Here is a 27,257-nt window from a genome sequence, read left to right as displayed (position 1 = left end):
GCTCAGAAATTACTGAGCCCTTTTGTCATTAAGATCAACATAAATGATCTGGAAAATTTACCTGAAAGAAAAATCTTTCATTCAAGCACATTAAAATGGAGGACAAGTCTTCTTTTGTAGCTTTATGTAAAATGAGATGAAATATTTGATGTTCTGAACGATTGGATTTCTGCTTAGTGTTTAGGGTGCTGCCTCTGTGCTCCTCTGTGCTGGCATCCAAGAGATGCTCTGGTTTTATGGCCCAAGGGTTTTCCCTGTAAGTCTGACATGTAAAATAAATTTACAGGAATTGTCTCAATAAATCCATTACCAGAGCAATGGGTGCTTTCTGTTGTTCTGCTGTGTGCATTACCAAAAGCAGATGCTGGAGTAACCCTATCCACTTTTATAAACACAGTATACACTGAAGGAATTTACAAAATACTCAGGGCGATTTGTTTTGCCTTGGATGTAGTGCAGTGATCATGAATTTGATGATGCAAGAGTAAAACCAAAAGCACAGAGAGAAAGGAAGGACTGTGAGGTTATCTGAACAGCATGCTGAGGAACCTGGTACTTTCTTTTGGTGAGTCATAACTTGGAAGTACAGATATGGCTCCTGGCTTACACTCTGTTTAAAGAACTCTGCTTAAAATTTTCACAAGTTTGCAGCTTACACTAAATATTTGTAGCATTGCATCTGTAAAGAACATGGGGAGTCTGTGCTCCAGCTCTGAAGGAAAATCAACTGTATCCATGTAGAAAAAATATCTTCATTGTTTTATGAATTTCTAAAGCTTATGCCAACTATGTTCAAAGTCCTGTGGTTTGTAAAGCTCCACTCCAGCCGTGATTAAGCCTTCAGCCAGGCTTTGTTTCGGTAGAAGATGCCATGTTTTTAAATGCCAGATTCAGGCAGCTGACAGGTGTTCACAAGTCTGTTCTGAAATGCCTCCTGACAGGGGTGTGACCATCTCTTCCACTGGATCCCTTCCAGAGTCCATTTGGTCTTAAAAGTAGCTGTTAAAAACACGCACATAAAACCATTCTGTCTGGCTAAAAATAAGCATGTTTTTGCTCTTCCTTGATCCCTGTCATGTTTGTAAGTCTCCATGTATTTGAAGGCTTAAAATGTCTCCCTTCAGCCTTTTCTCTTGTAGACTAAGCAATCTTTACTACTCCATCCTTTTTCTTATAGGTTCCTTGTGATAAATCCCTTCAATGTGATAAATCCCTTTTATGTCTGGATGGTCTCTACTGGCCCTTTTGCAGTTTGTTAGTCTCCTTTAGAGGGGTGCTGGAGCTGGACACAGCACTCCACCTGATGCCTTATTTTGCTGCTGTACAGCATGGAGTGATTATGTCCTTTGTCTTCTATCCTATGATTCTCCAAACCTCTGATTCCATCTGTGATGCTCCTAAAGCATTTCTGACTGATATTTGTATTCTTTTAGTGCCACATTATGGAGTGTGCAGCTGCAGAAGTGCAGAAGTTTGAGTGTCCTTCCTAAAAGCAGAATTCTTGAACACTGTGGAAATCTGGTGTTCCCTATTGGATGCGATGGCCTGTGCAGATATGTTGTAGAAATTTTGCTATTTTTGATTTATTTTAAAGAGATTTTAGTTCATCTATTAAAATGAAAACTCCCCTGTAGCAACAGCATCTACAAATTTGTTCCCATGTTTGTTTTGATCTTTCCTTTATATCAGCTGCATTCTGCTGGGACTCCTTTTGCTGCAGTGAAGTTGCACAGTTGTTGTTTGATCTTTTACATTTAGGCCTTCAGTTTCTTCTTTCTCAGCACACACCTCTTCATTCAGGCTCAGTGAATGAAGTCTCACTGTCTCAGGTTTATTTCTCCAGTTTACCAAATGTATTAATGCTGAGAAGTTCCCCTGACGTGAGGCTCCTGCCTTGTGTCAGAAGGTGACCCTTGGAAGAGCCATTAGTGTCAAACAAAATACTCATCTTTGGCCAGCTGAGATATATGTGTGTGTCCTGGGGTATGGTTTGCACCCTTTCACTTTGCTAATCAGGGATGCTTTTGAAAGATTGGCTCATCTCAGTAAATCCTCAGTGACATCTTTATGTTGGGTGTGTGCCCATCAAACAGCTTAAAGACAGCCAGGAAATAGCAAGCAGCATGGCATGTTTATAGGGCAAGATGTGAGTCTGCAGTGAATCATATTTGTGCTTAATTTTACAACTGTTCAGCTGGCTGAATCTGGCATTTAAAAATATGTCCTCTTCTACCTAGACAAAGCCTGGCTTAAGGCTTAATCATGGCTGAAGTGGAGCTTTACAAGACCACAGGACTTTGAACATAGTTGGTGTAAGCTTTAGAAATACATTAAATGAGGCAAAAATGTACTTGAACGAAGTTTCAGGGAAAAAAACACCCTAAAAATTTAGCCAGTGACATGTTCTTAACAGTACAGTTCATGAGGATAAAGATCCTGAGCTTTGAAGTGAAATTTAACCTTGAGAAGCATGTTCTTGCCCAGTGTACATCTGCATAGCTGCCTTGGAGGTGGTGGAACCACGTTAATTTATACCAGCTGAAGAGCTGGTCCAGCATTTCATGGCCTTTGCAGTGCCTACATGTTTCCTTTTAAAATAAATATTTACAATTTCTCATAAATTTATTGTTGTGTGCCAGAAAACCAGCCATGGAAGCAAAGGTTCACTATTAAATCATGGGAGAGGAAGGAGCAGTGGTGCTGCAGCCCAGGCTTGCCCAAATGCCAGCATGTTCCTGCCACCTCTGTAGGAGCCCCTTCTCCTTGGGTGGGAGCACTTCCATTTGTGCCTGTTCCTCATCCATAACCAAATATTCCTGAAGAATCTGGGGCGGGCAGCAGAGAGCTGAAAGGAGGAGGACCCCACCACAGATTGCAGTTTGTGTCTGTCATTTGGTTTTGGTACAAATGGGCAATATTTCCTGACTGCAGTTCTCAGCCCACTGATTTTCATAGTGCCTGTTTCATACACCCTGCAAGAGAGATGTGTCAGAACAAGCTGCTAACTGTACATACAGTCCAATTGTAGTATCAAGTCTAATGAAAGACTCCATAACAGCTTCCTGCCTGGAATTCATTAATGCCTTTGAATAAGTCTGTTATGAGAAGTCTTGGGGGATTAAATTGTACAAATAGTCAGAAGGAAATGGAGAAGAATGAACAAGAATGGTATTTGTCTAGTGTAAAATGGAGAGTGCAACTTGTTTTGAATGGCACAGTAAACTTGGTTTCATTATTTTTATGATCATTTAACTGGTATGTGCTCAGTAGAGGTCCCTCCAGCCTTTTTTAGGCATTCATGTCAACAGCATTTTGAATTTTACAGTAGCTAAACAAAAACAACAAGGAATTCAAATGTCTTAGTTGGTTATGGCGAGACAATGAGAAAAGGGGCTGCCTGTGCTCCAGTTTTATTTCCCCTCACCTCAGCAAAAATGCTGAGTCTTGGCTAAGTGAGCTGGCCCACAGCAGCAGCCTTGTTCCACGTGCTGGAGCCCTGTGTGGATGGAGGCAGCTTGGCAGGAAGGTGGCAGTGGGGTTTCTGACATGTCCCTGGCTTTGGTGAGGGCTCTCGGGGACAGAGCACATTTCTGTCAGTGCCTGGGCTGCTGTGCGAGTCACACCGTTCACAGCACTGGGATTGAGGTAGATATGGTGGAAGGGAAGGACAATGTCATGGAGTAAAGGTAATTTTTCTGTTGTGTTACAGTCAATTTAATCACCATTAAAGGGAAAATCAGTGGGCAGAAGTTGAAGGAAACAATTCTGCTCAGTTAGAAAGGGTCCTGAACAGCCTGGTCTAGTGGAGGTGCTCGTGCCCGTGGCAGGGAGATGATCTTTAAGGTCTCTTCCAATACAGTTCCTGCCATGATTCTAAGGTTTCATCCTCAGCAAAGCAAAAATACTCCCTATTCAGGGCTTTTCTCTGGTTATACAGAATTTCCCTATCTGGCAATCTCTACTTTAAAAAGAAAAAATTGTGTTGTTTTTTTTTTGTGGTCCAGAATAGAAGAGAGAGCAGAAAGCTTCAGCCGTGCTGTGGGTGGGGGCCGTGCCCACCCCTCGTGGCAGCTCGGCCAGCTGCAGTTCTCCCAGCGCCGCAATGGAAATGGGAATTTCTGTGCACCACAGGAGCTGTGCTTAGCCTGGGGAGGAGCAGAGTGCCAGGGTGATCTCGTTGGGAATGGTCTGCTCTACCTGCTTGTGGTTTGGGTTGGGGAAAGGCTGGGGTTTTTATAGTTGGCTCCTGGCAGGAATGCAGACATTTCCATACTTAGAGGGTTTGATAAATGATCATTGGAGAAGAGAACAGCTCAGCTGAGAAGTTCTTCTCTGTAGGAGTTTATGTGTAGTGCTTTAAAGGAGAGTCTTCTGGTGGGTGGATGGGAAGGGTCAAGAATCACCATTTATTCTTCCAGATGGGAAATGATGAAACTGCCACAGTGGTTTCTGCACTTCTGACGCTGTAATGTCATAGAGCAGAGCTGCTTTTATTTCCTAAATTACAGTCTGGTTGTGGATTTGCTTTCACATCTGTTATCTAATCTATAGGCTGGACTAAAAGAGTCTTTCTCTTCATAAGAACTTTTCCCATAGTTGTGAAATTTAAAAAAAAGTTTGTTCATTCAAAAATGGGTAAAAAATGCTTTTAAGTTCTTGACCCTCCTAAGGAGAGTAACTATGAGAACATTGTCTGTGTGTTGCCTTTCATGCTTAAAATGATGGATTTTGAAAGTTTTCAGTTATAGCAAATCAAAGTCCACTTACTTCGAGTGAACATGACAAATGATGGGAAATTGCATATATTTTCTCCTGACCTTATTATAACATAAGCTCTCAAAGACTTCTGTGGAAGAATTAAATCATAAGCTTTCAGATTCTTTTTTTTCTTCTTCACACACGGGTGGGTTTGCAGATGCAGTTCAGTCTTTGCAGGAGCAGCTGAAATCAGATTTACCCATGCTACAGTGTGTATTGGCATTGGAACTGGACCACCAACATCTTTTTTAACAGGAACACTAGGAACAAAATAGATTTCAGGCCAAGATTTGACTTTGAAAAGAGGAAAGTGATCATTATTTATTGTAGACTGTAGCTTGAGTTTGAAAACATTTCTTTTATAGTCAGTTTTAGTTAATGCAGGTTGCTGAAGAAAGAAAATACCTCCCTCACAAAGGAACACATGGGAAATAATAAGCTTATTAACTGAATGCATGAAACCTGCTCCCCTTTTCATGAAAGAAGGGTCTATGCTATGCTGAATAAAACTTTCCCCTCTGCATGCTGATGTGTGCTGCACGAATTGATGCTGTGCTTCATTAGGAAACCCAGCATTTGAAGCTGCATTCTGGCAGCAGAACTCCTTTTGCTTACCAAGCTTGGCCAGAGGAGTAAAAGAGCCAGCACTTGTTCGTAAGGAAGAAACAGAGAGTCTGAAAAACTGAAGTTTTCTTAAGCTGGAGCAATTTTTCATGTGTTTTGGGGTGAACCTTTTATTTCTTGCAGTAACTGTGAGTGGTGCAATGTGACAAATCACTTGAGGATGGTCAGTTTCTGCTTTCCCTGTACTTGACCCAAGTACAAATCAAAATCCACCCCAGCTGTGTAAGAAAGTACCTTCTTTCCTTTCCCAAAGATCTGCTGCTTAACTGTAGACTTTGTGAATATTGTTTATTCATTTCAGGTGCATAGCATCCAGTATTCACAGAATTCACTTTGTGGAAAACGTTAAGTAGACACTCTGAAAATTACGTTACTGTTGCAATATATTCTGTTTTTTTAATGTTACAGTCATAGTATTGTCCTGATTCTGGTGTCTCTGACATGTTTGTAAATGGAGCTGCACTGTGCTCCTCCTACGCCACTGGCATCAGAAGCAAAATTCACTTCCAGACAGGAGGGTGGGTGTGGGGGCGTTGGGACAAAGGGAGCGTTGTGTTTATAAACAAATAAACTGGGGAAAACATACTTTAGTCAGTGACCAAACATGAATAAATAAATAAATAAATAGATTTCCTGAAAGCATTAAAAATTAATTTAAAAAAAGAGAACTTGAAAAGTTCTGGATTTTGCTGGGAAATAAATTTTGAGCAATGCTTTGGGATTTGGAAAACAAGGCATTTCACTTGATCCAAGCCGAGCCTCGTTTCGCAGAGGTGTGTGACCTGGAGCGTTCATCTGTGCTGTTGGGATGCAGTTGGGGTCCCTTCCCTTCCCTTCCCTTCCCTTCCCTTCCCTTCCCTTCCCTTCCCTTCCCTTCCCTTCCCTTCCCTTCCCTTCCCTTCCCTTCCCTTCCCTTCCCTTCCCTTCCCTTCCCTTCCCTTCCCTTCCCTTCCCTTCCCTTCCCTTCCCTTCCCTTCCCTTCCCTTCCCGGAGGCTGTGGGGCTTGCAGGGCCTGTGTGCTGGGTGCCTCAGCGCTGTGCAGTGACCCCAGAGCCAGCTCCATGTCTGGGGCAGGTCGGGCTCCCCAGCCAGGCATGGACCTGCTCTCAGCTGCCCCTGTGCCAGGGCAGGGCTCTGGGTGGGCTCTGGGTGCCTTTGTGCAGCCCACACCACATCTCCTGTATTGTTGTCACACTGCTGTGAAGTACCTGTTTGAGAAGGCAGATTTCTTTCCTAAGAAATATATATATATATATATATACTCAGACCACCAGCTGAGTTTTTGTGCCTGCATTTGTTGTACTAACAGGGTGTACAGCCAGCTCTTCTATAGACACAGCCCTTACAGGTCATTTTTATTTTGTCACCCTTCCTTTGCCCCAGTCCTGTTTTTCTGAGCAAGTGAAGGCTTCCCTGCCCGTATTGATCAGTACATTGGTCCCTCCCAGGACCTGGTTGTAAATCCATCCCAGGCATGTTCATGGATCCCAGACAGCTATGATGATTTCTGGGCATGGCTGTTCTTTGTGCTGGGATTTGTTTGGCATGATGAGGCCAGAAGACATGGATTAGGAACTTAGTGTTCAAAGTACTGTCAATCTCCAGTTCCTATAGCAATATCTCAATATTGAGATGGGCTAGTACTATTTAAAAAAATAATCTGTACAAATTAACTGTACAATATGCACAGTTGGGATTTTCATGAAGCTTTCACTTCATTGCTGGACGTCGTCTGTGGAAGGCAGGCTGAGACAAAGGCTTGCTTGTTCTGAGTTTGCAAGAGGAGCCTGGTGCGGTGCAGGGATGGGAAGTAGACTGTGATGAGCAGGAGGACTTCAGGAAATGAAAACAAAAACAAAGCAGCAGTGTATGGTAAGAGGCACGAAGGAAAGAGCAGTGGTGCAGCTCCTGAAAGCAGAGTGAGGAGCTCTGCTGGCAGCTTGTGAGGAGCTTGTCACCTCTCTGGGACTGTGTCAGGGCACTGTGTCAGGGCGCTGGCACTGCTCCCACAGTGCAGGAATCCCTGCAAGGGCTCAAGGAAAGCTGTAGGTGTGGTGCTGAGGGTGTGGGTAAGTGGTGGCTTGGCTCTCCGCTGTTAGTGGCTGGACAACCAACAATCCTGGTTGTCTTTTCCAGCCTTAATGATTCTCTCATTCCTGTGCCATTATATTTCTGGTCCTCCTTAACACATTGGGTTGAATTCAGCAGGCTTGAGCAGAGCAGCAAGAGGCCAGATATCACTGTTTGAGATACTTGGTGGCTTGATTTTCCTTCTGTGTCACACAGGAGCAATACCCTGGAAGTCAGCAGGCTGGCACAAGCTTAAAAGCAGCGTAAGTCCTGTCTGTGTCTGTAACCCAGCTCCTGATTCCTTCCAGCTCCATGTGGGTACTTGGCCATAGGAAAAGAACTAGCAGAACCAGCCAGTATAATAGTTAGTTACTGATTAAGAGTTGTGGAAACCTTCTGGCTTCAGTAATAGTTTTAAAAGTATCATTAGTTCCTGCTATTTCACTTTGTCCATAGCCATGTGAAATGGCTGAGTTTATTATTAAGGAGTCTCTAATACTGTTAGAAACTCCATTCTGTGCTAAGTCAGGAAGATGTATGTGACTGAAATCTTCAGTAGATCTGGTTTGGATCAGAGGAGGGAGGTTAACAGAGCCGTATCTTCATGGAGCAACTGAAAGTGAAGTAAAACAGTCCCTGTGTGGCTGCAGCCGCTCGTGATTTACAGGGCTGGATTCACGGGGCTGCTCCTGCCGCCGAGAACGCACGCTCTCCGCTGCTGTTGATTTTTGAATTAAAAAAATGCAGCTCTGTACACAGTTTACTTTCGTGCTAGAGGGCAGGGAAATATAGGTAAGAGCCGTTAATCCCCAGCAGGCTGCTGGGCAGGCGAACAGACACAGATGACAAAGTTTAATTGGAAACATGAGCAGTTTAACAGAAAACATATTTGTGATAATTGAGAGAGTAACATCTCCAAAAGGGAAACTCTGCAAAGAGGAACTGATTCAGAGGAGAAGTGGCCACTGGTAGGTGAGTGTGATTTTTCAAGCTCTCTTTAGGCTCAGAACTAATTTCTTAATAAGAACAAATTAGGAGGAACTAACTAAATAATAGATTTGTTTTCTCTGTGGGGGAGGGCTGTATAGTTGCTGCCACAAGTTTCTCTTACAGCTGTATTAGGATATGTGGTAGTACTTATTTTAGGTTCTTTACAAAAGGGTACAGTTGGTTTTATTTTTGTATGTGGAGTTTTCTTCTACCTTTGCATTGTGAAGATATTACCACCCCCACCCCTAATAACTGAAAGGACTTTAGTTTTACTTTTTTCCTTACTCCTGCATTTTTTTATGTTTGAGGTTTTTCTAAGAATCGAACTTGGACTGTGAGTATTTTGCCAAAAACAGAGGGAACCCTTAGTTACAAAATAGTGCTGTGTTTTTGCTAATGAAAACGTATTGTGGACTTAATAAGGGAGAGCACATTGCAGAACACATTTTGGTTTGAATTGGAAGAGATTCCTTTTCTTCCTTCTTTTTCTCGAAACAGCAAGTAAATGTAAATTATACAGTAGGAGCTCATTGCTGCTCTGCTGGGTAGGAAAAGAAAGCTGGCTTTTATTTTCTCTGAGTTTCACCGATACTGAAAATACCGACGTGTCTTTTTAATGTTATCAGTGTGGAATTCTTGATGTTTAATTACAGAGAGAATATCACAGTAGCTCTAATACCAGGTACTACCGTGTTGATTTATTGGGTTGTTTTCTGTGGTTTTTTTCCCAGAGCCTGCAGACAGCGCGGCCTCCCAGCCCACAGGAATGAATGAAAATGTCTCATCCTCAGCTCCGAGCTGCGGCAGCGCTGTTCCTTGCAATAACTCCTCAGCCATCCCTCAGCCCAGCTCTGCTATTAAGCCTTGGCGCAGCAAGTCCCTCAGCGCCAAGCACACCGCGACGTCTTCCATGCTGTCCGTGAAGCAGCCGCCCGCGGAGCCTCCCAGGCCTCCCTCGGAGATCGCCAAGGCAGCTCCCAACGCTCAGAAATCCATGCTGGAAAAGCTGAAACTCTTCAACAGCAAGGGGGGCTCCAAGGCAGGAGCGTCCGGGACCGCGCCGGAGTGTCCGGGCTCTCGGGACAACAGCTGCGAGAGGCTGGAGGCGCTCCTGAGCTTTGAGGAGAGCGAAGAGATCGATGCCACCAGCCAGAATGTGAACAGCCCGGCATCCATGTCCAGCAGCCCCAAAATTGCACTCAAGGGAATCGCACAAAGGACTTTCAGCCGCGCGCTCACTAATAAGAAAAGTTCTCCAAAGGGTAATGAGAAGGAGAAAGAGAAACAAAAAGAGAAAGAAAAGGATAAAAGCAAGGACATTACAAAGAGAACATCCATCACCGAGAAGCTGGAGCTGAAGGAGGAACCTAAAGAAGAACAGACAGCACTAACAACAACAGCAGAGATGCCAAAAAAGTCCTCCAAGATCGCGAGCTTTATCCCTAAAGGAGGGAAGCTGAACAGTGCCAAGAAGGAGGCCTCTGCCCCTTCGCACAGCGGAATACCAAAACCAGGAATGAAAATCACCACAGGGAAATCCTCAAGTGCCCCTGTTGCTGCCAAGGAAGGCGAGCGGAGCCGTGGCGGGAAGGCCAGCGCGGGGCTGTCCCATCAGAAGTCCCAGCTGGACGGCCGCCACTCCAGCTCCTCGTCCAGCCTGGCCTCCTCCGAGGGCAAGGGCGCGGGGGGCCTGCAGGGCAGCGGCAGCAGCCAGGCCGCCAGCGGGCCCGCGGTGAGCACGCACACCACGGGCAGCAACACCGTCAGCGTGCAGCTACCTCAGCCCCAGGCGCAGTACAGCCACCCCAACACCGCCACCGTGGCGCCCTTCATGTACAGGTACGGCACCGCCGCCGCGGGACAGCGGGCACCGGCCTTCTGCCACGGGTGCTGGGATCCGCAGCCTCTGAGCCTCAGAGTGGGGAAAACAGTGCTTGTCTCGTTTGCTGTGCCTGTGCTGTGCCACAGCAGGATGCAGTGTGGACACTGTTCACCCACAGTGCAGGTGTTCTGTTCCCTTGGCCTGTCACGGCCGGGTGTGTGTGTGTGGGTGGGCACTGTGGGTGACAGCCACGAGATTCGGGGCACTGTGAGCAGGTGAGGGCTTGGCAGATTCAGCTTAGATGTAATGTAGTGCAATATACTATTATGTAGAGTATATAGATTATTTATAGTGTATATATAGAGTATTATAAAGTATTTATAATACTCTATATATACACTATAAATAATCTATATACTAATATAGATATTAGTATATAGATATATAATATATAAGTAATATATACCTATATTACCTATATAATACATAAGTAATATATATAAATTAATATATTATTCTATTATATTGAGTAATATAGTATGATAAAGTAATTAATTAGCCTGCAGTGCAGTTGTGTGCAGGGCTGAGTGCTTGGCAGATTCAGCTTAGATGTAATGTAGTGCAATATAGTATTATGTAGAGTATATAGATTATTTATAGTGTGTATATACAGAGTATTATAAAGTATTTATAATACTATATTACTCTATTATATAGAGTAATGTACTATGATAACGTAATTAATTAGCCTGCAGTGCAGTTGTGTGCAGGGCTGAGTGCTTGGCAGATTCAGCTTAGATGTAATGTAATATAGTATAGAATAATATAGTATGATAAAGTAATTAATTAGCCTTGTGATAAAGCAATTCATTAGCCTTTCAGCTGGGAGATTAGCAGTTTTGTTGTGTGCCAAGATAATTCAGTGGCTTGTCCAGGGGTTCAATTCGCTTAGATGTAAGGTAATAACGTGTAATATAGTATAGAATAAGATAGTATGATAAAGTAATTAATGAGCCTTCTGATAAGATGGAGCTCTCCTCATCATTCCTCCTTCGTGGGGGCCACAGCACAGTGGCACAGGACACATCCCTGGGGGCTCAGGAGTGGGGTGCCCAGGAGGGGCATTCTGGACACTTCCAGGGGGGTGAAGCAGCAGGGGAAATGCTACAGGATGGAGATGTCTCTTGCTTCAAGAGTGCAGGCAATTCATGCATTTTCACAAAAACTGATAGCACCAGGCTTTGTCAACTTTGTTCATGTCTGAAGGATTATATAGATGTAATTGAACTTCATATAACTCAACTGTCCTGTAGGATTAAGGATGGCAAACCAGACATATTTATATGAGAATAATTTATTTATTTTTAGAATGATTAGACTAATAGTTCTCAATCAGAATTATTTACTACACAGTTTGGGCAGCCATGATTACTAGTACAGTATAATTCACTACTTTTGAATCAATGTCAAAGGAATGATGTTGAAGTTGCATTAAAAGCAATTATTCGGTAGAGATTGGTGTTATTCACCCATACCAATGTGGGCACATCTCTTTTGCTCACCCTGCAGGATGTCCCCACTCCAGGAGGGCTCTGCACACTCCAAGGGTTTGTTAGAAGACCTTGTCATTAAAGAGTGGGATTGGGCTTTTCTAGTGCAAAATGACATCAGCCATGTATGTCTTGTCATTTTCTAGTGCAAAATGACATCAGTCCTGTGTGTGTCCTGAGCTTTTCTAGTGCAAACTGACATCAGCCATGTGTGTCTGTGTCCTGGCCTTTTCTAGTGCAAACTGACATCAGTCCTGTGTGTCCTGGCTTTTCTAGTACAAACTGACATCAGCCATGTGTGTCCTGGCCTTTTCTAGTGCAAACTGACATCAGTCCTGTGTGTCCTGGCTTTTCTAGTACAAACTGACATCAGCCATGTGTGTCCTGAGCTTTTCTAGTACAAACTGACATCAGCCATGTGTGTCCTGGCCTTTTCTAGTGCAAACTGACATCAGCCATGTGTGTCCTGGCCTTTTCTAGTGCAAACTGACATCAGCCATGTGTGTCCTGAGCTTTTCTAGTACAAACTGACATCAGTCCTGTGTGTGTCCTGGCCTTTTCTAGTGCAAACTGACATCAGTCCTGTGTGTCCTGAGCTTTTCTAGTGCAAAATGACATCAGCCATGTGTGTCCTGGCCTTTTCTAGTACAAACTGACATCAGTCCTGTGTGTCCTGGGGTTTTCTAGTACAAACTGACATCAGTCATGTGTGTCCTGGCCTTTTCTAGTGCAAACTGACATCAGCCATGTGTGTCCTGAGCTTTTCTAGTACAAACTGACATCAGCCATGTGTGTCCTGGCCTTTTCTAGTGCAAACTGACATCAGCCATGTGTGTCCTGAGCTTTTCTAGTACAAACTGACATCAGCCATGTGTGTCCTGGCCTTTTCTAGTGCAAACTGACATCAGCCATGTGTGTCCTGAGCTTTTCTAGTACAAACTGACATCAGCCATGTGTGTCCTGGCCTTTTCTAGTGCAAACTGACATCAGCCATGTGTGTCCTGGCCTTTTCTAGTGCAAACTGACATCAGCCATGTGTGTCCTGGCCAGCTGTGCCATCTCCAGCTATCAGTGGTGTCATTGTTGGCTCCTTTCTCAGGTGCTTTACCAGATCTGCCCCATTTCCCCTCCCTGTGGGGAGGTTGAGCTCTGCCCTTGCTGGGTCAGGCTGGTTTCAGGGTTATTCCACACCGACAGCAGCAAAAGGCCCCTTCTCCCTGTGCCCCAGACAGCTCTGTAAATTGGGCATTGTTCCTGTTGGTTTGCCCCCTCTCCAGGCACAGCATCCTGCTACAAGGGTCAGGTGAAATTAGGAGCATTGCAATAGGCATTCCCCACTGTGTCTTTACCTCTTTACAGCAGCACTTACCCTTGGGGCAGAACTTCCAGCAGCCTGTTGGTGTGGCTCTGTGAGCACAACACAGCACGACTTGGGCAGTGAAATGAGTCACAATATCTTACTTAAATCTGGCAGGAAATCCTTACATCACCTTTCATTACCTGGCAGCCATAACATCAGACAATAAATTGGAGTTTGAAGTTGGTTTTGCCCAGTCATTTCTCTCAAAATGGAAGTGATGTTGAAGAGAACCTAGCAGGAATGTAACATGACATCACATCTTCCCTGCTATATCTTCATGCAATACAGACTTTATTGGAGAGGTTCAGATTAGCCACAACAACTGATGTTATTGATAATTAAGGTACATATGGAAATCCAAGTGTTTTAAGACCCCATCTGACGAGCTGTGAAGCCTATCTTCGACTATGAATTTTTTATTTTTTACAGCTGAGTGCTTGTTTCCATTTCTAGGACATAATTCAGCATGGGACTGATGAATTATGTAAAGCCAGTCTGCTGGTGTGTGTGAGGAGTGGGACAGAGTGCTGAGGGCAGGTGCGCTCGCTGTTCTCCTTGAGGCGCTCTGGATGGAGAGGGGCTGCACATCCCTGTTTGGTTTTGCTTTCCAGATCTCAGACAGGCCATGAAGGGAGCGTGACAGCCGAGGCCAGCACGGGAGGGGTCAGCATGGATTCTGCTCTTTATGTCAAAACTGCCCAGCCTGCCCTCGAGGACCTCTCAGGTGAGTCCTGCAGCATGACCATTACTGGCTGTGGTTTGCTTAAACAAGAATGGGCTAGAGCAAGTTGATTTTATTCCTACTGCTTTTGTTCTTAATAACTCTGTTTCTGTCAGCTCTTCAGCAGTGAACTGGGTGTCAATAATTTGAACTCTGGATGCTTAAGTTCAGCACAGGTGTGCTCCCTGAATTTCTTAAAATCACCAAGAATTCTTCCTGCTTAATGAGATGTGCAGCATTTATTAGGATTAAACTACTATAAGGATCCTAAGCATTCTCAAGCATTGTTTGATTTTAAAAAATTCATTTTGGAGCTTACAGAACAGACTGTGTTCATTTCCTTGATGTTTTGGTTTGGAGTAATCTTACTGTCACTCATATGAATCTGATCAATTTGAGAAACAGCTTTGCAGCAATAGAACACCAAAATCCAACTACACTCCATTGTGTCCAGCATACAGAAGCTGAAGCTGGTTGTGGCTAGAATATGAGTAGTCTAGTTCAGAAAGTATCTGGTATATTTATCTAGAATTCCTGCTACTGTAAGTATATGCTCGTTAAAAAAATAAATTAAGCTTACCAATACAACAAAGTGATTTTCAGCAACTACATTTGGTTAGAATATACTAGATTCTACTAAGGTGATGTAAAATGTGTTTGTAAAGTCACAGTCTGATCTCCTCCTATCCCCATTTCAGCAATATCTATGACTTTTCTTACTGTGTGCCATTGCAGGATATCTCATCTGTAGAATTTCTCAGGTTTCTTTCCATCTGCTTAGTCTTGGTGTCCCCCAGTTTAATGTGGGGTTTGAAACCAAGTGCCCTCCTTGGAAAAGTGGTGTGGCTGAAGGTTTCACAGTGAGATCCATTTCATACTGCATTGTATATTCTGTCAATATACCTGTGTGCTGATGGCAGAGTCACTGGAGGGGAAAGGGGCTGCAGGAATGCCTAAGTGAACATATCTGTGTGTACAATTTGTACATAGGTGCATGAAGTACATAAAAGGCACATGGGATGAAATCCTTGAGAGCATTTTTGGGCTCATATTTAAATATGAGAGTTGCAAGTAAGAAACACAATGTCCAGCTGCTTAAACTTCTTCAGCATTGCCTCTTAATCATCATATTGGCTGTTTTCAGCCTGCAAACTGAGAAGTGTTTCTAGATCACAAAAGATATTCAGTCTTTAATGACAGATGTTTTGTAAGTACAAACTATTACTCAACTAGAATATGTAAGTTTTGGGATCCAGAGGCAGAAGACAGCTGAGAAACTTGAACAAGGGAGATGCAAACCCCAGCTGTGCACAGCCAGACCAAACAGCAGCGTCCATGGAGGGGCCTTGGGGGAAACAGAGCAAACTGGACAAATAGCCCCTCAGCCAAAATGAATTACAAGAAATACGGCACAGATATCTTCTCTCCCTGCATAGCTGTTGATTTAAAAGCACATATAAAACAACAGAGAGCATAAGTGGGGAAAAATGGGAGCAGAATTGTTTAAGGATGCTGCCTGCTCGTGAGGAGCTAAGTGATTTCAGAATTGAACTCTAGGGGCCAACTGTCCAATATCTGTCTCTAAAGTATACTTTCAGTTTAAGCAGTGGAATGTCATTTAAGTGAAAATTTGGTATCAATTTAGGCACAAGAGTGATCTCAGTAGAAATTGCTTTAGTTTGTCTCCTGTGTGTTTTCCTAAGAAGTTACCTACCATTTGCCTTCACATATGTGAGAGAAGTGATCTGTAAAAGAGCACTGTGACATTTGTTAAGCTGAAGGCCTATAAATATTTTATGGTTTTTACTACAAAAATTTGTAGATCCATGAGTATAGAAAATGTTTTGTGTCCCAGAGACCCACTGGCTAAAGTGATCAGTCTTGTTAGGTGGATGTTTTCAGTCCAGCCCGACCATAATTGTCTGAGCCTCTGCCTTAAGTGAGTTGTAACTCAAGGAGGTGATTTCCCAGAGTAGAGACTGACTAAAAGAAAAATGCTCACATGGGCACTAAGCACTTTGGTCACTGGTTTGTAGCACAGGCAAGAGTGTGTGAGTGGGTTTTTCTGTGCCACCAACATGACATCTTCTAGAAACATTAAATTTAGAGCAGAGAATGTAGAAAGTTCCAACATCACCTTTTTTTATCTGGTTCTTCACATTTCTGATGTGTGTAATATATAGATATCCATCTAAACTAGCAATTGTGTTTGTGCCCAGCATCCTAGCAGCTCAAAAACGCATCACGTGTACAGAGAAGGCTGGTACAAAATGTGAAAAGTTTTACATTTACTGTAGTATTTTCTTTAGTCATGGGTTGTAAACCCTTTAGAATGAAATAATTTCCTTCTGTGCCCAACAGAAGCTTTGTGACAGTTTTTTGGAGGTTCACTGTTCCAGCTTTCAGCTTACAAAGAATAGGCTGGCACTACTAGAAATTCACTTCTCTTTAGCCTCCTAGAGGATTTAACTCCATAAAGCTCAGCTGAGGTAGCGACCAAAGCATTTCTGAATTGACAGCTGAGAGTACGTAAATAAATTATGCTGAAGCACTAATTAAATTATTAATTTGATAAAATGAAATTATGCTGAAACAGTAGGAAGACTTTATTTTTTGTGTACATAAACTCTACTTTTAAGGAGCAGGACATGAATGTGTTTAGAATAAAGTACTTAAAGAACAGGATTTCTGATGCTGTGAAAACTAAGTCATCCCCAAGTTTGTGTCATGTAGCACATTTTAGGAACAGTAACTGTGATATGGTGACAAGCAAAACCTTTTGTTCTTTTACCTGAAACATCACTCAGCATGGAGTCAGCACTGTTTAGTTTGTGGAAAGCTGTTACTGTAGGACAAAGAAGATCTAGTGAAAACACAGCATTGGAGAAATTGTCTGTGTCAGGTTAATGTTAATTGCATCAACATATGAGATGGAAAGGGTGGTATTGATGGAGCGTGTGTTCCAATGAGGTTGAAAGTTACCCAGAATTTACCTGGGTCAGCAATATCTCAGGGGCAACAATGAGGGTGACCCTGCAGGGCCCATTTGGTCAGGATGTGATGGCGGCAGGTGCCTGCCGAGGGGAATGGAATCTCAACCAAGGCAGCTCAGAAGGTCAGAAGAAGGTGCAGTGGAGCGAGGCATGGAGAGCAGCTCAGCGCTGCTGCTGCCCGCTCCTCACTGCTGGCTGCCTTTGCTGCAGGGGAGGACCCCGAGACGCGGCGGCTGCGCACGGTGAAGAACATCGCTGACCTGCGGCAGAACCTGGAGGAAACCATGTCCAGCCTGCGGGGCACCCAGGTCACCCACAGGTACGGACCCTCTGGGCTGCTCACACCATGGAAGCCGCTCTCTGCAGCTCCTGAAAGGCGCCTCTGCTCTCGTGGGGCTGGGCTCTGTCTCAGGCAGCACTGACAGAACAGGAGCACACAGTCTCCAGCTGCCTCAGGGGAAATACACGTTGGATATTAGGAACAAGTTTTTTACAGAAAGAGTGGTAAAGTACTGGAATGGTCTGCCCAGGGAGGTGGTGGAGTCACCATCCCTGGGTGTGTTTAAAAACAGACTGGATGTGGCACTGGGCGCCAGGGTTTAATTGAGGTGTTGGGGCTGGGTTGGACTTGATCTTGGAGGTCTCTTCCAGCCCAGTGATTCTGTGAATTCTGCTTCTGCTTTACATCTCTTACACCTGGGCTGCATCCTTAGAAAAATTATTAACACTGACAGTGGGAGATACTGATCTTGTAATTTCTGTCTTTAATGCACAGAACTTGAATAATGTTTGCTAGTTACTGAGATGTATGAAGAGAAATAGAAGTGATGGGATGGGGTGTGTAGTGACTCAAGGGTCAAGAATAGTCACATCTTGTTAAATGTGTGAGGTGATGTTTGAATATAAGTTACAGTTTAAAATGTTTCTTTTTACTATTGAGTAACTTCAGTGCATTACACCTCTCTCCCCCTATGTGTAGTATTTTGTTTGAATAAGAGGTGAACTGTGCTTGACCCATATTATCAAGTGCATAACTTAAATTCCTGACCAAACTTCAGGCAAACAAGTTCTTCTAATATTGTTAGTCATCTCCTGAATGTAACTGCTTTTTTTTTTTGTAAAGCAGCATTTGGAAATCTTCAGCAATATTTAAAATATGCTGGAGATAAACAAAGATTGCTATTACATTTAAACATTATGTGAGTTAGATCTCTGCAGTGTTGAACAGGAAGTTTTGGAGAATAAGGTTTTTTTTTTTATGTTTGGCCCATAATGAGGTCAGAGTCCTACCGAATGTTTGGTGCCTTATGTACCCCAGCCCTACATGAGTTTATTGGGGAAATGCTTTGTGTTTTGTCTTTGTGTCTGAAACTGAAGCAGAGCTTGCAAAGGTGAACTGCCAAAGCTGGTTTTATTTGCAAATTTCAAACCATGAGGCAAACCATGACATCTCACCGCAACATCTCCCCCTTGTTTTGTTTAAAGAAGAGGACTGGGACTGTGGCGCAGCATGCTTGCCAAACCACAGTTGGTAAATTGGTTCCTGCTTTTCAGGAGGGTCAGTGTTTTCCACTGAGGCTTCCATGTCACCCATTGGAGCGCTCAGGGCTTCCAAATGATAGATTTGAGGAGGGGAAGATGAGCTTCAAGTTTTCTTGTAAACCGTGCGCTTGATTAGCCCAAAAACAATGCTAACAATAACTACAATAAAATTAGACCAAAATGTGAAGTCAGTCAACTAACTTTATATGGAGTTTAGAGTTATACGCTGAAGCAGTACAGGATTGGAAACATATAAATGCTAATGGATTTTACACCCGTCTCTCCCTTCAAGCACCTTGGAGACCACGTTTGACACCAGCGTCACCACCGAGATCAGCGGCCGCAGCATCCTCAGCCTGGCGGGGCGGCCGACGCCGCTGTCGTGGCGGCTGGGCCAGTCCAGCCCGCGGCTGCAGGCGGGCGACGCGCCGTCGGCGGGCAGCGCCTACGTGTCCCCCGTGGGCAGCGGCGCCTTCCCGCCGCGGGGCAGCGCCGGCCGCCTGGGCAGCGCCGAGCCGGGGGGCGCCGCGCGCTACCTGTACCCCGCGCCGCTGCGGCGGCAGCTGGCCACGCGCGGCAGCGGCCTCTGCCACGTGGACATCGCCGACAAGGCCGCCGACGACATGGACCTCGAGGGGCTCGCCATGGACGCCGCCGGCTACATGAGCGACGGCGACGTGCTGGGCAAGAACATCCGCGCCGACGACATCACCAGCGGGTGAGTGCGCGCTTCCCGCGGCTCTTTGGCGCTGCCGCGTGCTCTGAAAAACCCTTCACCGGGGTTTCTGCTCCCGGGAAGGTGAGACACCTTGGAGAAAACAGTAGCTCATAATACAGAACATTATATCGTCTGCTTAACATTATATAATACTAATATTTGCTTAATATTTTATAATAATATTATCTCATTTGCATCTCCTGGGATGATGAGAAGCCTTAGAGAAAATATTATCTCATAATATAGAATATTATCTCATTTGCATCTCCTGGGATGATGAGAAGCCTTAGAGAAAATATTATCTCATAATATATATTATCTCACTTGCTTAATATTATATAATAATATTATCTCATTTGCATCTCCTGGGATGATGAGAAGCCTTAGGGAAAATAATATCTCATAATATAGAATATTATCTCATTTGCGTCTCCTGGGATGATGAGAAGCCTTAGAGAAAATATTATCTCATATATTATCTCATTTGCTTAATATTATATAATAATATTATGTATTATATCTATAGATATATAATAGGTGCATCTATATCTATTATATTATGTTATGATCTCATATGGTTAATTTTATATAATATTAAAATTTGCTTAATATTATATAATAATATCTACAATATCAATAGATATATAATAGGTATATCTATATGAATTATATAATATTGTATATAATTTTTATTAATATTATATAATAGTATGTATTATATCAATAAATACATAATAGATATTTCTATATCTATTATATTATAATATTATCTCATTTGGTTAATATTACATAATAATATTATCTCATTTGCTTCTCCCAGAAAGATGAGAAGCCTTAGAGAAAATATCTCAATATGTAATATCTCATTTGGTTAATATTATATAATAACGTTATCTCTTATAGCTATAGATATATAATACATATATCTATATCTATATGTATTATATAATCATATTATCTAAAAAATTTGCTTAATATTATATAATAATAGTCTCTCATTTGCTTCTCCCAGGAAGATGAGAAGTCTCAGAGAAAATATTATCTCATTTGGTTAATACTATATAATATTAAATTTGCTTAATATTATATACTAATATTTTCTCATTTGCTTCTCCTGTGTTTGCTGCGTTGGAATGTGGTTGGAGATGGTTTATCCAACAGGTGCATCTTTGATTGGTTCCATGTGAATTGTTTTTACTCAATGACCAATCACCATCAGCTGTGTTGGACTCTGAGGAGTCAGTCATGAGTTTTTATTATCATTTTTGTTACCCCTTCTGTCTGTATCCTTCTCTCTTTCTCTAGTATAGTTTTAGTATAGCATTCTTTAATATAAGTACTTAAAATAATTAATCAGCCATCTGAGAATATGGAGTCATATTCTCATCTCTCACCTCATCCTGGGGAGCCCAGCAAACCCATCAACTCTTCTGTTCTGTTTATTGCTCTGTATTTCCGTGATTATTTCGAGAAATAAAAGTCAGCACCAAAGGTATTCTACTGATCTTAATAGGCCTTTGGCGAGACAGCCGGTTATCACAGAGGGATTTGAACAAAATTGAGGTTTTTAGGCCCCTGTTAAGCAAGAATCCCTGGATGTGAAGCTGTTGCGATGGAGCGGTTTCCAGGCAGGCCTCGCAGGGTGCAGCGCTGCCCCGCGCCCAGCAGGTGGCGGCAGTGAGGCGCGTGTGTGCTCAGTGAGCTCCCGCGCTGCCGCGGCTCTGCCGGACCAGAGCCGGAGAGGAATGGGCTGGCATCATCTCCGTGCTGGGTAAAACAGCAGTGGGAGCGAGAAAACGTTTACAGAACAAGTCAGTGTGCAGAAATATGCAGCGATAGACAGTTATTAACAAGGTTTTACATCAGCATTTTATCTCTGTCTTGAGTGGAAAAAGCATTTGTTCTTTGCTCCAATGTCAGTTTTCAATTCGTCTACTTTCAGTTCCTACTATAAAATTTTTTGTTAGCTCAAGTACAGTAGCATTGGATTGATGTTAAAAAATTATCTTTGAAATTTAAGCGATTTGGTGTTTTATTTGTTTTTTCTTGTTTGATTTGGTGGGGTTTTTTTTGTCTGTTTCTTTGTTTCTCTTGGGTTTGTTTTTGTTTTGTTTTTTGTTTGTTTGTTGGTTTTGTTTAGGTGTTTTTTGTGGCAGTCCTGACTGACCATTTTGCATCTTTTGCTTTTTTGTAATTTTTTTTTATTAGTGACATTTCTAGTGCTGTTTGCTTTTTTAAAAGACATAATGTCTCTTACAGGAATCCAGCTGCTGCTTTGTCATTAACTGAAAAGTTCAGTTCCACCATCTGGAACCCTCCATTAATTCTGCCCATTATGAATATTTGGATATTTTCACACTTTTTGAGAAGTCAGACACCTTCCTTATATGCTTCATTAGGGAAGCATATAGTAAAGTAGCTGATGCAAAAATCAGTGTGAAATTCTGTTTCAGATAAAACACCAGTAGCTGTTGCTGCATTAATAATGCATCAAATCTCTAAAGCACCTTGTGATTACCTCACATACATCAACTTTCACCTGGGTTTTGTAATGTTTTTTGTAGGAACAGTTGCTGCTTTTCCTCTGGACCATGAATTCTGTTTAAATTTGTGGCTGTAGTTTTGGTCTGGAAGCCAGGAAAGTGCATTCTAAGTAGCGCCGTGGTTTCTATAAAACGCCTTGAGTGGTAGTTGAGAATTGCCCCTGGCAGAACTGTGTCAGCTCCGACTTCTGCTGCTCAGAGAGGAGCCCCAGTCTTTGCAGACCTTTACTCAGTGTATAAAATTCACATTCCAGGTTAAGGAAAAGGAAAGAGTAGAAAAGCTGTTAAATTTATGAATGATTTAGGCAGAGAAATCTGTACCTTCGCTCATCTCTGTGTATTATTTCCTTTTCTGGGCCTGGTCATCCTGCAGGGTGAAAACTGGGAGTCTCCATAGTCTGAAAGTACAAGAGTGATGTTTAGACTCTGGGCAAGACAATGGTTTTGCCAGTTGGTACCTCTGTCACCAAAGCAGGGAGTTGTGTACCCAGAATGATTAACATAGCAGCAGAGTCATTTTACTCTGCCCTACCTCACTCCTGGCCTTGAGTGCTGGGATGTCTTTAATTGAGCATCTGACTCTTTTTTCCCCACTAGTTTTTGAAGGAGTGAGATACTTTTCACTTTTTACTCATGTAAAAGTAACTGATAAATGAGATCTCCATTTAAGGTTCTTAGGACAAGAAGTGCATACAAGTATGTTTTTCTTTTCCACATCTTTTGCCTTTAGCTACAGGAGTCTGTTTTGCTAAATAGTGTGAGTTGATTTGTCAATTCATATAGCAGTGTTGGAGTCAGTGACTAATTTCCAGTTGGTACTGCAGGTAAATCCATTGTTGGAAAGATCAGCTCCATTTCCAGGTTGTGGACAGGGTTTGGAGATGGGCAGTGTGGGGTTCTCTGCTTGCTGCAAGCAGCCCCACAAGCCTGGGGTTGCAGTCTGTGGATGGTAATGATGTGAGAAGGGAATATTGCAGTATTAAATTGCAATAACAGCATTCCAGTATTAATGGAGAAGGATAAAAAAACAAGGTTGTTACCTTTGGTGACCCCTAATGACACTGGGTTGCCATCTCCAGCTTGAGCAGATGTTTGGTAGCCTTTGCTGTAAGTTATGTTCCCCAGTGTGTGTTTAATTCAAATAGTAAACAAAAATAGGATGGCATTGTGTTTTTGTGGGAGAGGAGTAATAATGTGCTTAGAAGTCAGAGAGGTTGCTTGTAGAGAAAGCATCTGTGTGACTTGCTGCAGAGCAAATCACCAAGAGCAGGGGTAGGGCAAACAGGCTCAGCATTTCCAGAAGCCCAGCTACACTCTGTGCAGAGCACACAAGAGGGTATTTAGAGCATGAATAGCTCTTTATTAGCTGGTATGTGTTTCACTTTGTCATTTTTCAGAATTGCTACAATCCCGGAGTCTGAAAACCTTGGATCTGTGTTTTCATTGGCAAACTGATAGGGAAGGAAGCCAAAATATTTGTTACAGCCAAAATAAATCCAATGGCCAAGAAAAACTAGTTTAGCCCTGTGATCCTGGTGCTTTCTCTGAAATGTACTGGGTCATGGGAAGCTCGTTTGGCCTCCCTTAATGAGTCTGCTCAAGCAGAGCTCTGGCAGACAGCAGGATTGCTTTCTTAGGGTTAAGGAAGGGAATCTTTGCCAAAGGGACAGAGGACAGCTCTTACACTAAGCAAGTGCCCAGGGGGTGGATCAAAGGTAAGAAGCTGCCTTTCTGCAGGGTCTGAGCCGTAACGCAGTGACAGAGCAGGATCTGTGTGAGCTGGGGTTGAGCCCCCAGCCCACCCCTTTGGCTGGCTGAGCTGGGGGCGCAGGGCCTCGGTGGAAGGCGGCACCTCAGAGCCCACAGTGCTCCCCTCTCGCCCCAAAGATTGTCCAGGTGGAGGATGTTAATTCTCATGGATCCTTTGCATTTGTTCAGAAGGCTTTTGTCCACTGCAGTCCCCCTCTGGCTACGAACATACTTATTCCTACCTTTCTTTTTTGTCTCCTTAGCCCTAATTTTCTCTAATGAGATGTAGAGTTAATTTCCTTTATATCTCTTATTGGAATGCAGCAACAGGGCTGTTGATCCAAAAAAAGAGCCTTTTGTAATTTTTTTCTTTTCATTTGATTAATCCTCTGTCCCTGTTTTCATCACCTGAAGTGTGCAGCTTTCTATGCAGAATTAACAGTGTGGATACAGTAATTAGTGCTGGTCACAAGTTTTCTCAGGAAATGGTTTTGGGTCTGCAGACACACCTTTGTCAAAATCATTTTTTGCAGAAGCATGGCTGTTCCAGCTGTGTTCTAACAATGGTGAGGGCACTGTGCTAAAATTCTCCTTGCAGCCACCTCCTGTGGGTGCAGTGGTTATTGCTGGGGGATACATTTTGCTATTTTATTAATCTCCCCATATTTGATGATTTGGTGGTGATATATTCCCATCCCACATCTGTTTCCATAACCTCTTAATGTGTTTGCATGCACAATCCTCATAGGGTTATGATTGCTTCTTGTTTACTCAAGCCTTTGTTCTCCCTGAGGATTGTTTAACAAGCCCTGGAAGCAGCTGGATTTGGAGCTTGCATGAAGGATGCTAAAGGGAGAACAGCCCACTTTGGGCTGGGGACTCAGACTCTGCTTCTGCTCAGCTCTCACACTCACCCAGCAGCACTGTGCCCTTCAGACCACAGCCATCACTGAAGGAGAGTTCTCAAGTAGCTTACATGTAGGAGCTACATCTGTTGGGAGGCAAAAAAGAGCTGAAGTTGGGGACTGATTTCACAGAATGCTGAAGTGTAGTTGGCATTTGTAGGATTCTTGCAGCTGTCCCGTGGTTTTGTCATATTTAAAAGTGAGACAGTGACGCATTTTCTGTAGATGTCAGGGTCACAGGTGGTATAACAGACCTCCCCCAGGGCTGAGGTTTCACAGGAGGAGGAGGAGGACTCTGCAGTTTGCTGCTAATGAGAATTTGTTGTTGGTAACAGCAAGTGAGAGAAACCCTTTCTGTTCCTTTCCTTCCAAGCTGTCTGCAGCAGGAGTGGTTCCTGCTCCAGGTAACTCGTGGCTGGCTGGAAATCAGGGGTGCCTGATCTAATCTTGGTCTGGGTGGGAATTTGGGTGCCCTGGGCATTGTTCAGTGCTCTGTCTTTAGGCTTTTCTGACCTATATCTTTGCATAGTTATTACCACTGTATTTTTTCTGTACACTTTGGGTTACTGTGTATTAGTCATTTACTGCACACTGCTCTGTAAATGATATGGTTTTAGTGATAAGCTTTCATCTGAATGCAGTGGATGAGTGAAACTGCATTCCTTTTATGGCTCTAGCACTTCAACATGTCTAAGGCTCATTAGGAGGTTTATGTTATTTTTCTTCTGTGTTTGAGCAGTGTTTATTTGAACTGCCTTTCTTCTTGCTAGGGCTGACTATTTCTACATTGTGATCTTTTCAACATTGCAGAATAGTATCTATATATGGTAAAAGGATAATTAATACCAATAATGAAGGGGTCGAGCAAGCAAACTCAAAAGTTTGACTTTCATGAAATGGAATAAGGAAACATTAACTTCTGACTTTATAGCAAACAAAGTTGCTATAAAGTCAGAGATGACTTGGTGCTGTAAAAATGAAAAGAAAAAAATTATGGCAGATGTTCAAATATAGTATTCTTATTCCAAGAACTGTACTTGCAGTTCTTTGCAGGAGACAGGAGTATGATATTGCACAAGCATATTCAATGTTATTAATTTTGTATACTGTTTTAAGTATTCTTAAATATTGCACTCACTTCAGGAATAGTTCTTGTGTCAGCTTCATCAATAAGACAGTGTTTATCATTTATCTCAAGTGATATTTCAGATCACAGCTCTCACAGAACCTTTCTTGCAGTGTGATTCAGCAAAGGAAGACAACGTAGTCCTATGAGTTATAACCTTATACATCAGCTTTTGTTTCCAGTATAATGGTTAAATACCCGTGCTAGGTCGTACGTAGTGTTAATCAAGACAGTGAATGCAGTAGTTGTGGTGTTTTATTTTTGTTTACTTCTACACACTGACCTACTGTTAACAATTACCAAAATACCATTTAATAGCAGTTATCCCATTTTGGGCTTTTTTCTTGTAAGAAACACCTCAGCAGTGTTTGAACTGCTGCATCAGTGCCACCAGGTTGTTGTAATTTGAGTGAAGGCACAGTTTCTAAGGGACAAGATAGGGTCCCAGTCCGGGGCTAGCCAGCAGAGGGGGATGCAGGCATTCACACTGTGCTGGTGTGAAACATCTGCAGGGAGAGAGTGGGCAGGAGGGAATAATCCAGTCTCTGTGGAGCTGCTCTTGCTGTGCTGTTGACACTGCTGAGAACCTCTAGAGAAGCTGCACCCCCTCCTTAATCCTGTTTGGTCACAGGTCATTCCTCTCCTGAACAGAACTGAAGAGGGGGGTGAAAAATGCATCACTTATTCTAGAGCTTAGTTCTGTGATTTTCATTGAAATGGACTCTGAGAAAGAATTTAGGCATTGAAATCCAAATTGGCACGGGCAAAACCCCATTGAACAGCTGCCTGGTTCTGGTGGCCTTCGGCTGCTTGCTGGGTGTGAGTTTGCACCCGTGTTCTGCTGGGGCCCAGAGTGGCATTTGCACACCTGAAGGGACTTGGCCTCTTGTCTTGTTTCCCAGTCTCACTCCAGCCCAGGCTGTCTGGGCTGACTGGATTTTAAAAGGAGTTTTAAAAGCTGTGGTGGAGCAGGCCTTCCCTAGAGGGGAAGGTGAGTGTGTGGTGAGGGTGCCCTTGGCTGACAGATGGAGGGAGTGTTGGGAAGGGGATCATGCACTGGAGACTGTCCTCTGGAGCAGGAGTGGCTGCAGCCATGAGACACCTCCTTTCAGTCCAATATTCAGTATTGACAGCTTCTCTTTGACTGTGGGTGTCTAAGACTGCTCATTCCACACAAAGCTGGTTTCTGCAAAAGCTCTGTCAGAAGCTGTTGTGAATGTGGGGATGGATGTGGAGGAGCAGCAGCCACCCAGCTCCCTATCAGGCTGTGCTGTCCTTGGAATTCCTTGCCTGCAGACCGTGTGAAGCTAAGAGACATAGAAAAAAAATAGCCATGGCCAGTGGTGCCCAGAAATTGTTATTTGATGGCTGCTGAAGGACTTATGTGCCAGGCAGATTTAATATATCTCCAGACAGAAGAGTATTGATTTCACAGAAGGCACTTACTTCTGCAGATTTCTCTTTTTTTTTTCTCATGGAAAAAGGTCTGAGCATGAAGTAGTTAATGAGATGAACTTGTTTTGCTTCTAGACGGAATAAGCAGCACCAAATCACTATTAGTGATTTACACGTGAGAGGTTTCTCTAAATAAACTATGAAACTAATATATACTTACTAAGTTTTGCATATTCTCATTTGTCCTGCCTTACCTGTTGTTAGAACAGGTATCTCCTCCTTTGCAGCAGTGATTAGGATTTTTGAGTCTGCAAGTAATTTGTTCAGGTCTTACTCCATGTTTGGGTTAAGCATCTGCAAAACAATTCATAGCTCATTCATTAGTTTGTTA

The 27,257-nt window shown here is 43.1% G+C and overlaps 1 protein-coding gene across 5 annotated transcripts in view; it reads left to right on the top strand.

Annotated features, from left to right (window-relative positions):
- NAV2 (neuron navigator 2) overlaps window positions 1–27,257 on the top strand; it is a 369,925-nt gene that overhangs the window by 253,795 nt on the left and 88,873 nt on the right. For all 5 annotated transcript variants that reach the window (XM_064715815.1, XM_064715817.1, XM_064715818.1 and 2 more), the window contains 4 exons: window positions 9,174–10,281; window positions 13,786–13,898; window positions 17,099–17,207; window positions 18,723–19,148. In XM_064715815.1, the coding sequence (XP_064571885.1) occupies window positions 9,174–10,281; window positions 13,786–13,898; window positions 17,099–17,207; window positions 18,723–19,148 (1,756 nt within the window). The remainder of the gene's footprint in view (window positions 1–9,173; window positions 10,282–13,785; window positions 13,899–17,098; window positions 17,208–18,722; window positions 19,149–27,257) is intronic.

Source organism: Zonotrichia leucophrys, chromosome 5 (assembly GCF_028769735.1).
Source record: "Zonotrichia leucophrys gambelii isolate GWCS_2022_RI chromosome 5, RI_Zleu_2.0, whole genome shotgun sequence".
NCBI lineage: Eukaryota > Metazoa > Chordata > Aves > Passeriformes > Passerellidae > Zonotrichia > Zonotrichia leucophrys.
This window is presented reverse-complemented; position numbering and strand designations above follow the sequence as displayed.